General features: G+C 32.4%; 2 protein-coding genes across 2 annotated transcripts; one reads left to right on the forward strand and one right to left on the reverse strand.

Annotated features, from left to right (window-relative positions):
• The first annotated feature begins 3,452 nt into the window (after window positions 1-3,452).
• LOC139483435 (uncharacterized) lies at window positions 3,453-3,890 on the forward strand. The gene has a single exon (XM_071267457.1). It carries the CDS (start codon window positions 3,453-3,455, stop codon window positions 3,888-3,890), a length of 438 nt encoding a protein of 145 aa, XP_071123558.1.
• Window positions 3,891-10,334: 6,444 nt separating this feature from the next.
• Window positions 10,335-17,210, reverse strand: LOC139482222 (uncharacterized protein R10E11.5-like). The gene is made up of 2 exons (XM_071265952.1): window positions 16,037-17,210; window positions 10,335-12,097 (listed from the first exon to the last, which is right to left on the reverse strand). The coding sequence occupies exons 1-2, from the start codon at window positions 17,058-17,060 to the stop codon at window positions 11,715-11,717; spliced, it is 1,407 nt and encodes a 468-aa protein (XP_071122053.1). The 5' UTR covers window positions 17,061-17,210; the 3' UTR covers window positions 10,335-11,714.
• Between the last annotated feature and the right edge of the window lie 1,993 nt (window positions 17,211-19,203).

Consider the following 19,203-nt stretch of genomic DNA (forward strand, 5'->3'; position numbering starts at 1 on the left):
ACCAAATTTTTATACCTATTGAAGAATTTAATAAAGGTTTTAGTAATTTGTGGTAACAAAATCTCCGACGTACGTTAAAATCAAAAACGTCACAACAGACACAGGCATAACAAACGGGTTGTGAAATATAAACACCGTAAGATGGTGCCAAAGGAACATCACCAACCAAAACGAAAAATTAATAATAGGGAACGAAAAGTCGTCCCTTTTGTCGTAAATGTTAATGCGTAGTCTCCCGTTTAAAACCGAAATATCCAATTCTAGGAAAGGACAGTTATTACCGTTTTAATTTGAGTTGTTTAAAGTTAGTTCCTTTAGGTTTTCGGCAGTATATTGAGAAAATCATCTTGATTATTTAACGAAAAATATCATGAAGATAACGGTAAGTGTTGTTAAATTTATCAATTAAATGCAATATAGACGAGTCTTCACTGAGTTTGGACATACACTGTGATTCATAACAGTACAAAGAAAATTGTAATAATTCAACATAAAAAATTGTGAGTCATAACAGTCTGCTATTAAAGGGGCGTAATTAGTGCCCAAAAGGAATACCTACAACCTGTCGATTATCTTTGTTGCCGAAACGTACATAAATATCATCAAGGAAAGAATTAACAGTTTCAATCATCTCATCACACCTCCATTAAGTATATCTAGCATATTTACCTTTCTCATTAAGAGGCTTTACATGAGTTTCAGCAAGTATATTTTTCAGACTCGGACTTCTCTTGAACTGAATTTTAATTTGCATATTGGTATGCGTTTACTTTTCTGCATAGGGGGAGGGTTGTCGTCTCATAAACATGTTTTTAAACACGCCGCAATTCTGCGCCTGTCCCAAATCAGGAGCATCTGGCCTTCGTTAGTTTTGTTTGATTTTTAATTTTTTTTCTTGTGTATAATTTGGAGTTTAGTATGACATCCATTATCACTTAACATTTTTTTTTTATCAAATCTCAATATTCCACTTTGACAATTTGCTGAAAGTGACTATACAAAATAAAAATAAAGGTGAATCTTGTCGTTAAATTTAGACTAACGTACTTCAATAATGCCATTGAAAAGTTAATCGTGAAACTCGTGCTTAAAAAATTCCCGCTGAAATGTGTGTACTCGTGGTTTACGGAAGTAACATATCGGACGTAAGTGTATTTGACACTATTTTTCTCTGTTTGATTATATTAAAATCGTGTTTTATTTGCAATATTATTATTTTTGAAAAATAAACTTGATTTAGAAAAGAATGCTGTTTTACTGGATAAAACAAAGACTCTTTTAACTGTTATTGTGGAAATGAAATACGTGCTCCCTTTTCGTTCGTTCGTACCTTTCGTCAATTTGTAAGAAAGCTCTAGTAAGTGATAGTAAAATTATAGTAGCCCACAATGCATTTTATTCCACTGTATATACATATTGATAGCCTGGTATCCTGACCCAACATCTAGCTGCGCGTCGTGACAAGATTAGCCAGGACCCCAGGCTAACATATTGATAGTTTAATCAATCGTGTCATTGAACAAATCTTCATACCAACCTCTGAGTATCTTTCCCTCTGAAACGTCGGGACTAAATCCTGCGACTATATAAATATGCACGGTTTATGTACATAACGTCTTGAACTTCTTTTTTTCTAAATAGCTTTAGCAAATATCATTATCGTGTTCAAATTTAGTTCAGATTAAAACAAAAAGACTAATTTATATAATTCTAAATTTGTTATCCGTACTGTTCATCAATATGTATGTCGTGTTTAGTAATTAAAACAAGCGGAGAAGAAAAAATAGCGGTATGCAAACTAATATTTGAAGTTTAGATAGTATACAAAGTTTAGGCAGTGGAATAAAACATTCATTTCCCATGGCCTCGGGAGATATGAAGATTTGTTCACCCTCGAAATATCACATTTCCCTCGGGCAGATCCAGCGTGAAATATGAATATTCTTGGGTGAACAAATCTTAACATCTCCCTCAGACACGGAAAAATAAATGCATAGTATGAGTGCATTTCTTTCTAACACACACGATGCAAACGGCTAAGCGCGCACATGTTTTGATCATGTCTTTCAAACATACGTTTGCAAAGTTCACACAAACTCTGCAGACGATACAAATGCGTCTGCAGTTTATCGTTTGTTAGTACAAACGCTACATTTGTTTCTTACTTCAATCGATTAAACAAAGTATTTGTTTCTACGTTTGTAAAAAGTCTGGGGCCGTATGCATAAAACATCTTAACTTAAGTATTCCTTAAACTTAGATTTTACTAAGAATTTCCTTAGTTAAGTAAAATTCTTAAATGGTATGCATGAACTTACTTAAGTCTTCACTTAACTAAGGAATACTTAAATCGGAACCTTTCTCTAATTACCGTATGAGATACATTAATAGTTATCCCATAAGGACGCGGTGTGTCAGTGTAAGATCATCCCGATGGCCGGAGGCCAGAGGGTGATCTTACACTGACACACCAAGTCCGAATGGGATAACTATTTTACATCCCAGCTGTTTTAGATCAGACGAAAAACCATTTACAATTCATAAAATCTAGTTTAAAACGCCACACAACCATTATAATATACTTTATATATTACTATATGATGTATACCCTTTATGACCCCCTAACACGATGAGTTGATATCAAACAATGTCAACTCGCCCCACTGGCCAATCGGCCCACACTATATCGCCACTTTATGAAAAAAATCGCCCCGCTCTTGTAACCGACTCGCCCAATTTAAAAAAAGTGTAAAATCAAATTGAACAATCAGTCTGACAACTCATTTATTTAACGAAAAGGATTTAAACCCCACTGAGTAAAGGTCTGCCAACTCGCCCCCAGTTATAAAAATATCTTGCTTCCTTTAAGTATGTTAAATTTTTGATAGTTTGTATCCAGTCGTCCTGGTGAAGTGGTATATGTCGTGGCTTGATATGCTAAAGGTCTTGAGTTCGAATCCCAGCATATACACTGGATTTTTTCTACGTGAATTTTGATAGATAGTCTTCTCCGTATAGTTAATTATGAGTTTTATACTGGATTTGACATTCCCGCCAAAATGTTACAGAACAAAGGGAAGCATGCATAACAAAGAAACTTAAACTAGGGTGATCTGGTTGGGGTGATCCGGCTCAGATCACCCCTGTTAGAACAAAGGAGCTGGGATGTAATATGTATATGTAAGAACATGATAATCCTCTTCTTCATGGTTAAGTACGAGCGTTAGCGAGTACTCATCATGAAGAAGAGGGTTATCATGTTCTTACAAACTTAGAACATATAAACTCTATTCTTGATTAATTATATGTACTGTGTTAAATGGTATACATGAACACAGTTCTTGAAAATATGGCCAAACAAATAACCCCTCTAGCTAACTGTCTTGCTCTAATGACTATTAAAAGTATTATTATTTTCAAGTCAGTAACATGTATGCATCTTTAAGTCTAAAATGAATCAACTTGTTGGAATTGGAACTTTTGAATTAAAAGAAGAAGTGTCCGAGAATGATTTGATGCTTTTACCTACTCAGGACCTTGTAAAATATGAAAACGAGCCGGTCGTGTGTGAGGCTGCGGCCCCGCGTAGATTTTCTGTTCCATTGTCGGATTCAGACTTACAAGAGAGAATTCTTAAAGCTATTCCGAAAAAGACTAGAAATAACAACAAGTGGGCTTTAGGCGTCTGGGTTGCGTGGACTTTAGAAAGAAATTTGTATCAAGAAACAATAACTGATGGTGGTAATGCAAAACCAAGTGATCCGAATTTACTCTCAAATGAACTTTTAAACTATTGGATGGCACACTTTATACAAGAATGTAGACGTGTTGATACCAGTCCTTATCCACCAAATTCATTGGTCCAGTTAGCATCAGGCATTCAAAGGTAAGTTACAAATTTTAAATTTCAATATAAATAACACCAGGACAGCCGTTACAAGTAAAATCATCAAAATCAACATTTTATTGTATAAACAAAGTTGTCATTTTCAAAAATGGAAAAAGATATTGTTTAGAAATTTGAACTGCTTGTGTATTAAAGAATATTTATTACAGTTAAATTTATACAAATAATTGAATCTTGATTAAAAAGCCTGGGGTCATAACTATTTTTTCAGTACACTGTCCTTGCGAATTGCCTCTAGGCAATATTGGCAACACTAATTGGCCCTTTGTAATTCAGAGCATAACAATAAGATAATCACTAAATAAGAACATGTTTTGTGTCATTCTTCACTATTAAGAGGGTGAAAATCCTTGCATTTCATTGGTCGAAAGCACTTTACTATGTTCTAACATCCGTGTAAAAGTTTGTTATGATTATCAAAGTTTATTGATCAATGCATGCTTTTATTTTAAAGAGCTGGGCCCGTATGCATAAAGCTACTTAAGTTAAGATTTTCCTTAGTAAACACTTAAGTTAAGGAAACTCCGCCCTTTTTATCTAAGTGGTATGCATAAAAAATCTTAAACTAAGTATTTCATAAGTAAAATCTTAGTTGTTTTTAGTCACGCCCGCAAAACTTAAGTGGTATGCATAAAACTCCTTATACTAAGGAAACTCCTAAGATAACACTTAAGTCTAAGGTACATATAGAGCTACCTTAAATTTTCAAAAATAGTTAAAAATCAGTCGAAAGTTTGCGTTTTTGGTAGAACATTAATATGTCACCTACAATTTGATTGATCAATATGTATATCAGTAATAAAATACTAATTATTCGTTTATTTATTGCTAAATAATAAGTAAATATTAACGATCATCGTGATTTTCAAATCACGTATAATCAACAAATCAAGAGATAACAGTGAGTAATTATATATACTATTTCCCAATCTCGTTGTTAGATACCGAAAAGTACTAAATTTTTACACACATGTAATTCATGGTACTATTTTCTTTTGTTTACTCTGTACGTGCACGTTTTTTTAAATTGTCATTTGAATTTTCAATTCAGTTTTATGCTAAAGATGTAGGGCATACCCTAAAAAAAATCACTTACATGGACAAAATCAGAAGCGGATTTCTTTCATAAGGGGGAGCATGGACCTCCATTTTGTTGAAACAATTAGGTTGATTGTTTAGAATCACTGTTACGGCAATCAGAAGTCCCCACTGCTACACCCCCATGGAATTCGTCGGTTATATAAGGCATTTATAATACCTTACTCGTAGTGGTATTGCATTATTTTTTAATATTACCTTATATACTCAGTGAGATATATTGCGGTTCCGAAAATATTGCTTAGTACGTTAAGATGTGGAGAATATACTTCCTGTAATATTTTGTTTGAGTAAAGATTGTAGGACTTTTTGAAAATATCCTAGTAAGTTTGTATATGGATTTCTGGGGGAAAAATCTACCCTCCCCCTTTTTTGTTGTTGTAAAAGGGAAGTGATAAAAATGTTAATTTCACATCAAAATAGATTTTTTTTTAAACCATAAGCAAAATGTAAGCAAGGAAGGTGGCAGCGCATAATAAGCTGAACGATTATGGTGAACATTTTATTGAAAAAAGTGTTTTGTAAAATTATTTGTTAGCACAATAATGTCATGCTTACAATGCTACACTCAGTCTTGTGCTACGCCACTGAAACCTTGATCTTGTTTAATAGCGTTTAAAATATATTGTCTCCAGAAAACATTGCAACCATGATAATTAAAGATTAAGAAGAGGAAAGTTTTGTATTACCAAAATATTTTTCTTCCAATGCTCAACCGTCAAAACATCAACCATAAAAAGCGTTGTCTTACGCCAATTGTTATCATTATACTATGTTACGTTCTATTGAATTGTTTTACATACCTATATCAATTTAATCCCAGCTTGCTAAAATAAAAGCATGCGTTGATCAATAAATTTAAATAATAACAAACTATTACACGGATGAGTACATGTGATGAGCTAATATATATTATACGGTAACTAGAGAAAGGTTCCGATTTAATTATTCCTTAGTTAAGTGAAGACTTAAGTAAGTTTATGCATACCATTTAAGAATTTGACTTAACTAAGGAAATTCTTAGTGAAATCTAAGATTAAGGAATACTTAAGTTAAGATGTTTTATGCATACGGCCCCTGGGGTGAAATTGATATTGGTATGTAAAACAATTCAATAGAACGTAACATAGTATAATAGTATAATGATGAACAATGGGCGCATATAAGACAACGCTTTTTCAGATTGATGTTTTGACGGATGAGCATTGGAAGGAAAATATTTCGGTAATCCAAGACTTTCCTCTACTTAATCTTTTAATGGGTGTAATATTTTCTGGATACTACAATATGTTTTAAACTCTAACAAAACATGATCAAGGTTTCAGTGGTGTAGCACAAAACCAAGGGTTGCATTGTAAGCAAATCCTTTTACAAAACAAATAATTTTACAAAACACTTTTTTCAATAAAATGTTTACTAATAGTTCAGCTTATTATGCGCTTGACATCTCCCTTTCCAGACCCCTTGCTTACATTTGCTTATGGTTTGAAAAAAAATCATTTTTGATGTGAAATTAACATTTTTATCACTTCCCTTTTACAACCAAAAAAAGGGGAGAGGGTAGAATTTTTTCCAGTAATCCATATACAACCTAGCTATAGGACATTTTTCAAAAGTCCTACAATCTTTACTAAAACAAATTATTACTGAACTAAATAATAGTAAGTATATTCTCAACATCTTACAAATGTAACGTACTAGCAATATTTTCGAAACCGCAATATATCTTATTAAATATAAAAAAAAAAATTGATACGAGTAAGGTATCATAAATGCCTTATATAATCTTATATAAACTTCGAATTCCATGGGGTGTAGCAGTGGAGACTTCTGACTGTCGTAACAGTGGTTCCATGAACAATCAACTTATTGTTTCAACAAAATGGATTCTGAGGTCCATGTCCAACCCTACCCCCTCCCTTTTATGAAAGAACTCCTTCTTTTGGTAGGTCTTAAAACTTTTCGATGATGTCCCTGTAAGTAAAAAAATAATTTAGGGTATGCCCTACATCTTTAAAATAAAACTGAATTGAAAATTCAAATGACCCCCCCCCCCCCCCCTAAAAAAAACCCACACACACATGATAAAAATCTTCATTCCTTAATTCTGTTTTAACTTACGGTTACAAATGATACCCGCGCGGTGTATTTTAAAAATTTAAAAAACGTGCACGTACAGAGTAAACAAAAGAAAAATAGGACGATGAATTACATGAGTATAAAAACTGAGTACTTTTCGGTATACATGTACACACGAGATAAGGGAAATAGTTTATAACTACCCACTGTTATCTCTTGATTTGTTGATTATACGTGATTTGAAGTAAATTACGATGATCGTTTAAAATATTTAGCAATAAATTAACGAATAATTAGTATTTTATTACAAATATGTGGAACAAAGGTATTATTACTCCTATACCTAAATGTTCAACTACAGATCCTAGACATCCATTATCATATAGAGGTATTACCTTAGCACCTTGTGCATATAAGCTTTATTGTGGCGTTTTAAATAAAAGGTTAACTGAGTGGTTAGACAATAGGGATATAATAAATGATGAACAAAACGGGTTTATTAAAGGTAGAAGTACAATAGATCATATCAGTACATTAACATCTGTTATTGAAACTAGAAAAAAATGTAAGCTGTCAACTTTTGTATCTTTCATTGATTTTAAGAAAGCCTATGATTCTATTGATAGAGTTTTGTTATTTAATAAATTAGGAAAATTGGGTGTTAGTACAAAATTTATGTATGCTTTAAAGGCTATTTATTCTAATGTAGAATGCAGTGTCAGATTAAATGGTAACATGACTGAATGGTTCAATGTAAATACTGGTTTAAAACAAGGCTGTGTATTGTCAACAGTAATGTTTAATATATTTATTAATGATTTAATTGATGATATAAAATTGTTAGACATTGGTATTAATATTGATGGTGAAAAATTATCTATCTTGCTGTATGCCGATGACATAGTTTTATTAGCAGAAAATGCTGAGGATTTACAAAAATTATTAGATGTTTTAAATGTATGGTGTAATCAAAATAGTTTAAAAGTAAATTTGAGAAAATCAAATGTTATACATTTTAGAAATCCTTCTATAGCCAGATCAGATTTTCATTTTAGTTTAAATGATGAAAATATTGAGTATGCTTCAAATTACCAATACTTAGGTTTGTTGTTAACAGAGTTTTTAGACTACCAATTAATGGCAAAAGCTGTAGCCAGGTCAGCAAGTAGGGCATTAGGTTTACTTATTGTTAAATGTAAGGCACATGGTGGTTTTCAGCACAATATCTACACAAAGCTATTTGATACGATGGTTTGGTCAGTCATAAATTATGGCTCGTCTATTTGGGGCACGAGAGATTTCTCGTGCATCACTGCAGTACAGAATCGCGCCATGCGTTTCTACATGGGTGTGGGTAAATATACCCCAAACGATGCTGTGTCAGGTGACATGGGCTGGAAACCACCATGTGTTAAACAGTGGATAAATATTTTTAGACACTGGTCCAAATGTACAAAAATGGACAATAATAGAATTAATTATAAAGTTTTTAAATGGTCAGTGATGAAAGGTAGTTGTAAATTAAAAAATTGGTGCTACAAAGTTATGGAGATGTTGAAATCATTTGATTTTGAAAGATATTGTAAAATAAATGAAAATTTTCTTGATAGTTATAGTATATCTCAGTTAGAAGAGAAAATGTTTGATAAATATAAAAAAAGACTGGTGTACCAGAATTTTTTCATATAGTACTGGTTGTAAATTGAGAACATATAAACTTTTTAAACATACTTATAACACTGAGCAATATTTGCTACAAAAAATGCCACTGCGCCATCGTAGTGCTTTTTCAAAGTTTAGATGTGGTGTAGCACCATTAAAAATTGAAACTGGTCGATATGAAAGAAAAAATCTAGACGAAAGAGTCTGTTTTAACTGCAATATTTTAGAGGACGAAAAACATGTACTTTTAAATTGTCCCTTGTATGAAGATCTAAGACGTGCTCTTTTTATTGATATATTGTGTCATAATGATATGTTTTTAAACTTGTGTGATGAAGAAAAATTTATATATATGTTTAAAAATACCAATATTTGTAATATTGTTGCCAAAACCTGCAATAACATTTTAACAAGGAGAAACAGTATTTTATATCATTAACTACTGTATTTGTAGTATTTTATAAAATGAATAAGTATTATTTGTATTTTAATAGTCTCTCATAATTCTTTTAAGAATGGCACATACATGTATTTAATTGTTTTAACTATGTTTACTGTATAATTAATTTTATAATTGTATCTTGTTTTAATCATGTTGTATGTGGTGAGACTCTAATAAACTATTGAATCTGAATCTGTATCTCTTGATTTGTTGATTATACGTGATTTGAAGTAAATTACGATGATCGTTTAAAATATTTAGCAATAAATTAACGAATAATTAGTATTTTATTACTGATATAGTTATTAATCAATTTATTTGTAGGTAGCCTATTAATGTTCTGCTAAAAACGCATACTTTCGATTGATTTTTAACTATTTTTGAAAATTTAAGGAAGCTCTATAGGTACCTTAGACTTAAGTGTTATTTTAGGCGTTTCCTTAGTATAAGGAGTTTTATGCATACCACTTAAGTTTTGTGGGTGGGACTTAAAACAACTAAGATTTTACTTAGGAAATACTAAGTTTAAGATTTTTTATGCATACCACTTAGATAAAAAGGGCGGAGTTTCCTTAACTGAAGTGTTTACTAAGGAAATTCTTAACTTAAGTAGCTTTATGCATACGGGCCCTGTTTACCAATAACATGTGCATGCTTTATTGAAAGTTCAAACAGGGTCAGTAAAGACTTATCAAACGATGTATTTGTTTCTACTTTTGTAGCGTTCAGAAAACAACAATTAACGAGACACAACGTTTACAAAATTTTGGTTAGAAAGAAATGCGGCCTTTATTTCATTGAGCCGATTGGTAAATTTTTCAGTCCCATATTTACATTTTGTACCTGGGAAATTATTATGCAAATGTATTCCGACGTCAGAAATATAGTGGGCTTGACCAGTTAAAAGGCATTGAAAAATTATATTAACATGAATTATTAACATCTATAGCAAAAACATACATTTTTTAACACCCCAACTGATTGTTTGTTTTCTAAGTTTAAATTGTTTACATGCTTTATATTAAGCGTTGCGTTTTAAATTTTCTGTTCAAATTTCCATTTTCATTACATTTTAATAAGACTACACATAGAATTACGATACACGTTATAAATTAAGCAAGGAACAAATAAAAAAAGAGCAACAAATTGTCTGGACAATTTACTACCCAACGTATCAAAAGGGATAATTCAAAAGTATTCGTATCTTCGACAAATGGCTCGGTGTTGAGATTATAAGGTTTGGCCAGTCATCCTCTGTAGGAGCATGGTTTTCTTTAAGATGATTTATGGTGTTTGGTAATACTTTTGCAAAAAAATGTTTCAAAATGTATAAAGGCTGAAAAACGTTTGTTCCATTGTATTTCCGAAACAAATTGTCCATTGGGAGCACCTTCCCCCCAACAATTAGGGATAAACTTGAAAAGGGGGGCTGTTTTTTTGTCTGAGTCAAAAAAACAATTTTCGTGCCCCGGGAGAACAATTTTATATATTTTTTTCAACGCAATCAATCAAGTTATTTCGCTCAAAATTAAACACTATACAGTATCGGGGAAATCGGGACCCAGTTTCACGAAGCTGTCTTAGGACTAAGCCATGTCTTAGGATGGCCTTACGACATATCTAAGTCCAGAGTGGGTTTCACAAAGTGGTCCTAAATCAGGACATCTCTTAAAGTTGGTCATAAAGTTAGGACAACACGAGAACTGTCTTATGACGGCCTTATGATAGTTATATACGTTTATTTATATAAATTACACTATTTTTTATATTAATTTTGCATTTTATCTTACCATTATCTAATTATCTATTCTTCCTTTCCTGCTTATATTAACCAAATCTTTATAGATTAACGGATTATCATGATTTGTCAACAATGAAAATTCGATGTCTTGATATCAAGAATGCACGATTTTTATCTTTTTAACCTTTTATAACCAATTCAGGCCATGGAAATTGAATTCAACTCACTTGTACCAAAAACATGTCATCATTTATATTCTTTTTTCTTAATTTTGTATTAAAAAACTTCATATGGATATTGGTGAATTATTTATAGATGATTTATATATAAACTACATTTATTTTTATATCAATTGTTGCAAATTATGTCATTATATTAATCATCACGTTTAGTATAATTTATGATCATTTTATTTCGTTTGTATTTGAAAATTGAAAGAACTTGCGACAGGTTTAGGATGTCTTAGCTAAGATCATCCTAAGACAGCTTCGAGACGAGGTCTGAGATATGTCCTGGGATATTCATTAGAAGATCATAAGACATGCTCTAAGATATATCTTATGACATGTCTTAGGATAGCTTCGTGAAATCGGCCCCTGTTTTTTTAAATTTTTTGTTTTGTCCTCTGCAGAAAAGAATATTTTTTTTCTGAATAATTTGGGATCAGAATATTTTTTTTAGGAAAAAAATCATAACCACATCATGGAAGTTAAATGGTCGTTCCCTGAGTGAATGGTATAAAACCATGAGTTTTCTGAGAAAAAAAACCCCAAATATTTCATTCATCAGTATATCTGGAGAATGGTGAATCCTGAATCGTATGTGTTGTAAACATTCATATCATTAGTATGAGCTTTCACATATAGATTGTCACCCACATTAAGTTGGGTAATGGTCATTGCAGCATGTGATTCGTAATTATCATCGCCACTTTTAATAGCTCTAGCAAGTTTCGACGAATTCTTGTACAAGATTGCTTCTGCTTTTAATGATTTTGACGACACAAAAAATGACACGAGGTAATATCCCGCTTTCTCGCAAGTAAATTGTCCTCTGCTTGTCATGGATGAAGCGCTACTTATCCCGTGTCGTGCGTTTACAGTCGTGAATGATATAACCTCACCAGATGCCATTGTTTTCTGAGTAGGAACCCATGCTGACAGAAAAGCTGAAATGAGATAAAATATATCAAAGTGATTATTAAATGGAGACATTTGTTTTACGTACGACTTAGACCCCGTTTACACTGACAATAAAGATCGAGTAAAGATCGATCTTTGGTCCAGTGTAAACGGGTAAAATCGATCTTCAATCGGACTTAAAAAGTCTACCTCTAGAGGTGGTTTTAAAAAGATCAATCTTATTTATATCGATCTTTTTTTTTGGGGGGGGTGGGGTGTAAACGCTTAGATGGATCGCAATCGATCTTTTTTCGGGTGTTTGTTATATTTAGATAGGAAATTAAAGGTTAGACCGGTTCTTTATTTTAATGTTGTAGTGTAAAGGCACTGGATTAAATCAGATCGATCTCGATCGATCTTGCCTGTGCAATGTAAACGCGACCTGGTCTTTTTAAGATCGATTCAAATAAAGATCGATTTAATTTCGTTGCCAGTGTAAACGGGGTCTTATAAGTATTAAGGGTAATACAACCACTCTTTGTACGTTTATGATTAGCCTCTAGTCTACAAATGTCGAATTCTCTATTTCATGTTCACGAAGATTAGAAAAATTTGTTCCTGTATATAATAACTATGTATTACTAATTACATTTTTACTGAAGAAATCAGTCCTGTTAGAATGAAGAAGAAAAGATAGATAAGGAGCAATGAAAACATCATAGATAAAATAAAATCTAAACATGTTTTTTCTTTCTTTCTGAAAATCCCAAAGCAGGTCATGGGTTCGATTTCCAACCAAACCAAGGACATGAACATTTGGTATTGACTGATTTTCTGCTAAGCATGAGGATATAAGGGAGTAAGAATAAATACTGGTCGGCCATGAGTTCGAATAGTGTGTCTGGGTAGGGTGAGATATCTTCCTATGAACTATATTACCTTGTGAACCAGTACGTTTAATATCCGGTAAACGTCTAGCACCTTACTGTTAATTAAGTTTCATTAAAAACCTCTTAAAATTTAATGAATCTTTTTTAAAAGCCACAAAAAAAAAAGCAAAAGTCTCCCGCCTACTGTGCATCCTTGAATTTCACGCTTTCATGTCCATGTTAAAATCCCACTTTCTAAGAGACTAATTATGCTTTGACATCTATACTATTAAATGAGAAGGCCTCATTTTGTGTGTCGCTTCTCTTCCTTCCACAATAAATTGATCATTATGAATTGTGTTTCATAGGTACCATGCATAGTCGCTATTGTCATCCTTGCATCTGATTATTCACTTTGGTTATTTTGGGAGAAAAACGAAAATAATGACGTCCGGATCGATGTTGTTTCCGTTAACGGACTGACTTTTTTGGGGGCTGTTTTTAAATTTTCTTGGTAGCAACCATTTGATTTTCTGGGTGGGGGAAAGGGGGATTTTTTTTGGAAGTTCGTTTCCACTTTTTGGAGAAAAAAATGAAAAAAATAATTTGTTTTTCACCCTGAGAACTGAGAAAAAATAATTGTTTCACACTCAGCTGCCACTATATGTAATGCTAAAAATGATAGAAAAACAATTGTTTTCAACTTGTCGCCAAAAAATAGATTGTTTTTCGTACATTCGACGAAAAACAACGTTTGTCCGGGACCCCCCCCCCCCCCCCCCCCCGAAAATCAAATGGTTACTGCTTTTAAGTTAGTACTTGGGGACAGGACAATTATTTTCACGTTTTCTGTATCCTTTGATCATACCTATTCTATGAACAAAGTGTATTTGCTATTTACAATCAATTCCAACTTGGCAAGTTTATCCACGGTGGTCAATGATATATTATATATAGAGTTTCTCTATATAATTTATCAGTGACTGCCGTGGATAGAAAGTAAACTTGGAATTAGTAGTAAACAGCAAATATACTTTATTTTTTAGTACATATGTTCATAGTATTATAGAAAAACAGAAGAAGAAAAAAACGGACTTTGGAAAAAGGGGTAGGGCTTAAAATTGACCTGTCACCACAGTACCCGCAGGTTAAGACATTTGATACCTTGCCTAAATTTCCTCCAGTCATAAAATCTTTTTTGAAAATTCATTCTACAACAATTTAAATATACTTCATCACGCACTAAATGCCCGCGATTTCGCTGGTGTGTTCTAGTAAGCATGAATCTTAGGAAGTGATAAACGAAGTTTTTACATTAGCTTAACATATTTGTTCTTTTCGTATGAACTTCATTGGTTTTCCTGAGTAAAAGTTATATCTCTTATTAGAGCATTTGCATTATTCACGTATCAGGATACGTGCACGGATCGACGTATACGTTTCGAACAGATTTGTTTAAAATAATGAGTTTACCCCGATCTCAATTAAAATTTAATGCATTATATAATATTTTCATCGGGACTAACTTGACTTAATTTATATTTTCCTCATATACGTGTTAAACGGATACGCCAGCAAATACTTGATTAATGCAAATGCTCTTTTAGAGCTTTCTTACAAATTGACGAAAGGTACGAACGAACGTAAAGGGAGCACGTATTTCATTTCTACAAAAACAGCCTAAAAGAGTCTTTGTTTTATCCAGTAAAACAGCATTCTTTTCTAAATCAAGTTTATTTAAAAAAAAAAATAATATCGCAAATAATACACGATTATAATATAATCTAACAGAGAAAAATAGTGTCAAATACACTTACGTCCGATACGTTATTTACGTAAACCACGAGTACACACATTTCCGCGGGAATTTTTTAAGCACGAGTTTCACGATTAACATTTCAATGACATTATTGAAGATCGTTAGTCTAAATTTAACGACAAGATTCACATTTATTTTTATTTGTTACAGTACACTTTCAGCAAATTATCAAAGTGGAATATCGAGATTTGCTATAAAATGATGATACAATGATTTTAGAAAGTAATGTTGAATAAATCTAAAAAAATAAAAAAATAAAAAGACTTTGTATATCAAGAAATAAATCTACAGTTTTGCACCATATATATTGTGGATTTTATAATGACGATTTAACAGTACACATGTTTGGAAGATAGACACGAAGTTGTCACATTTTCGTCCAGTGACTAATATTTCATGAATGTTCAGGACTTAGGCAAAACGCAGTTATACGCTAAAATAACCGTTCCATTGCTCCGGTGTATCATATATCACATTAAGGCGATGATTCAAAAGTTATGAAATGAGCACCAGCATATGACATAGTTATAGTATAAAATTCATCCTATTTTTTCATTTGATTATTTTGAGCGTTGCAAATTATGAATCAAGGAAGTAATTTTATGTTTCTGATAGGGAAGAAGACATTTGTATTTGCTTTGACATTTTCTTAGGTTAAACAGTGCAACATTGTAATATTAAAAGTGGGGGAGGGGTCGGTTTTTAGTTTTCTAGGGGACATTTTTTTCGTCTGACAACTCTATATTTAGAATACTTTGTAGTGTTACCTCCTCCGACCTGGTGGTATCAATAATCATATTCTAACCTATCGTACGTCCCGAAATCCTAAATATATCTCAAGAAAAATCCAATTTAATAAGTGTCGTAGCATGCACGATTATTGTCCGAAGTTCCACGACTATTATATAAATGTGTCAAAATAAAGGATCCCTAAAACGAGTCTTACGTATGATTCGTCAAGCATACGTACCTTTTGTCAATTTGTAAGAAAGCTCTACTTGTTCAAAATTCATCTAATATCAAAAACACAGCATATTCATATACAGAACAATTTTAAGTTCTTTGGTTGTTGAGTTTCTTTTACCACTAACTCATACCCTACATAATAATTTTTATCATAGATATATAGATAAATCATTTTGAAATTTCACACATCATATATGCACATATATCTACTGCAATATTACGAAATACATGAAAATGGGACGAAACAATGGTCAAAAAAATTACTTTGAGCTATTTTATACACCGTGATAAAAAAAAAACTCAATCGTAATTAGTATTGTCTGTAAACTAACCTCTTGAATTTATGGCATTGACCTTATCATTCAAATCGTCTAGCCTTGATTCATGACCTCCTAACCTTTCATTATTGACGCTAGCTGTTGACCGAACTCCATTCATACCACTCCGAATTGCGTTGGTGTTTACAGTTAACTCTTGTATATTTGAACGGAGCGCATCCAATCTTTTGGAATGAGTTTCAAGTTGCTCTGATAAATTTGATGCATTGTTATTCACAGACAGTATGGTTTTTCTTAATTCTGATTGCATGATTTCAACATGGTTGGTTAAATTTTTCATTTTTTCATTCACTTTGTTCACAGTATTGACCATTGAAGTGAAATTCTTTATTTTTTGAAGGATTTCATTATCAATTTTCTCTTCTATTTCTTTCCGTAGTGTCGCAATGTCCTGTTTAACTTCAGTGAATTTGTTCTGGTTATCTCCAATATGTTCATCAATCTTTTCAACAAGATCTTTTTTCACATTATCGATAGTCTTTGTCATATTCTCTCTTTGTCCAAGGATTTCATGTGAAATTGTGTCTTTCGTGTTTTTCTGTAGTGTCGCAATGTTCTGGTTAACATCCGCAAATTGGTCCCTATTATCTCCAATATGTTCATCGATCTTTTGCTGAAATTCTAACTTCATGAGGTCCACAGTCTTTGAGGAATTCTGCACCTTTTCATCAAGATCTACTTTCACAGTATGGACAATCTTGGTAAAATTCTTCCTTTCTTCTAATTCATGCAAAAATGTCTCTTTCGTGTCTATCCATAAGGTATCAATGTCCTGTTTCAATGTTTCTAACTCCTCGTTTATTTTGCATTGTATCGTAGTATTAATAATCTCCCGTAATGGAATTTCTATTGACCGGACAATGTGTATGCTGATGTTAGATGTATCCACTATTGCAACAAGAGGCGCCCCTCTGTTGTCCAGTATTGGTGCAACGAACTTATATAAATCCTGACACTTGGATGAATAAATCATAAAAATTAAATTCAAAATCGAGATATATCTATGCCCTAATAACATTTTGAAAGATCATGAAACTCGTTCATATGATTAATTCCGAAAAATAGTGAGAAATTCTAGAAAATTTACAATCTTGCCTTAAAATCTGTAAACGAAAATGTAAAGATTTGTTCGTTCTCAAAATTTATATAACTTAAAAAGTTTTATAAATATCAGATAATTTATACTTTCAAGAGGGTCACCTATCCTAGGAAACGTCAACTTTACTCAATTTCTAATTTTTAAATAACACTTTACAAAGTCACAAAGTTCAACAAGGACTATTACCAACGCCTATGCACGAAACTTGTGAAAAATTACAAGGACATCATTTGAGAAATGTCTATTTTTTTTTAACTTGAAGCGGGACGGACGAATGCACAGACCAGAACACAACATGCCTCTCTTCTTACGTAGGTGGGGCATCAAACAATTAAATTAGAAGATTTAATATACGAAGTACAGATCTAAGAGTACTTGCAGATAATTAAAGCTAGTCAAGGCCTGTTACATATAATTAGTTTGTTCCGCAGACCAAATTACGGACACTGAATTAAAGGAATGTTCGTTAAATGTCTAAAACATAATGTCAAAATTAACTTATTATAAAACTAACCAAAACTCCTTATATCATCTTACTTGTCCAAAACAAAACAAAAAATCATAATTTTTATTTTTTTTGGTAAGACAATGACAGATTCTTGGGACTTCTTAAAATAAAAACACAAGACACATTTTTAATAGACTCGTCTCAGATGGCATATTTGTGTTGTTTAGTTGCTGACCTTATGTCGTGCATATTTTTTTTTTAGATAATGTTGAATATAGGATCAAACTTGTTTAAAACAATCATCATTGACCTTAAATATTTTTTCTAGGTAGAGCAAAAAGTATTTTCAAATAGACATTCATCAAAACCGGTAATGGCTCACCGGAGCCTCTAGTTTCTGCATAAAGTAAAATTGTTGTCAATTAAACGATTCGTACTTAAACGCAGTGTAAAACGATGTCAAGATTGAAAAACAAATTAAATACTTGATAGGGTTTTACCAGCTGCCAAAGTGACCAAAATACTTGAATACTTCTTTGAGATTCACAAGTTCAAGTACTTTTTTTATGTACCTACTAAAGGGAAGATCGTTGCGTTTATCAACCACTTAAACAAATAAATTGAGAATGGAAATGGGGAATGTGTCAAAGAGACAACAACCCGACCAAATAAAAAAACAACAGCAGAGGGTCACCAACAGGTCTTCAATGTAGCGAGAAATTCCCGCACCCGGAGGCGTCCTTCAGCTGGCCCCCAAACAAATATATACCAGTCCAGTGATAATGAACGCCATACCAATTTCCAAATTGTACACAAGAAACTAAAATTAAAATAATACAAGACTAACAAAGGCCAGAGGCTCCTGACTTGGGACAGGCGCAAAAATGCGGCGGGGTTAAACATGTTTGTGAGATCTCAACCCTCCCCTATACCTCTAACCAATGTAGTAAAGTAAACGCATAACAATACGCACATTAAAATTCAGTTCAAGAGAAATCCGAGTCTGATGTCAGAAGATGTAACCAAAGAAAATAAATAAAATGACAATAATACATATATAACAACAGATTACTAGCAGTTAACTGACATGCCAGCTCCAGACTTCAATTAAACTGACTGAAAGATTATGATTTCATCATATGAACATCAGGCACAATCCTTCCCGTTAGGGGTTTAGTATCATACCATCATAACATATATGAGAAGAACATAACCCGTGTCATGCCAACAACTGTTTTTAGAATAAATGTGTTTAGTTCCGATGCAAAGACCTTATCAGTGACTCAATATTAACGCCAAAATATGCAATCTTTAATGACTTGACAACAGTATCGTAATTATATCCCTTCTTAATAAGTCTATTCAAAGGTTTTGTAAGTTTCTGAGGTGAATACTGACACCTTTGTACTTTATAAAGAATATTACCATAAAAAAATGGATGTGAAATACCTGAACGTATCAGAAGTCTGCATGTTGAGCTATATTTACGAATGATGTCTTTATACCGATGATAAAATTTAGTAAATGTTTTGACTAGTTTGTGATATCGAAAACCCTGGTGTAATAATTTTTCAATAATACATAAATTTCTCTCGTTAAAATCGAAAACATTGT

This window comes from Mytilus edulis, chromosome 7 (assembly GCF_963676685.1).
Source record: "Mytilus edulis chromosome 7, xbMytEdul2.2, whole genome shotgun sequence".
Taxonomy (NCBI): Eukaryota; Metazoa; Mollusca; class Bivalvia; order Mytilida; family Mytilidae; genus Mytilus; species Mytilus edulis.

Coding starts and splice junctions, on each gene's coding strand:
- LOC139483435 (XM_071267457.1), top strand. CDS start 3,453: ATGAATCAACTTGTTGGAATTGGAACTTTTGAATTAAAAGAAGAAGTG.
- LOC139482222 (XM_071265952.1), bottom strand. CDS start 17,060: ATGTTATTAGGGCATAGATATATCTCGATTTTGAATTTAATTTTTATG. Junction 12,098..16,036: donor CAATGCCATAAATTCAAGAG/GTTAGTTTACAG, acceptor ATCTCATTTCAG/CTTTTCTGTCAGCATGGGTT.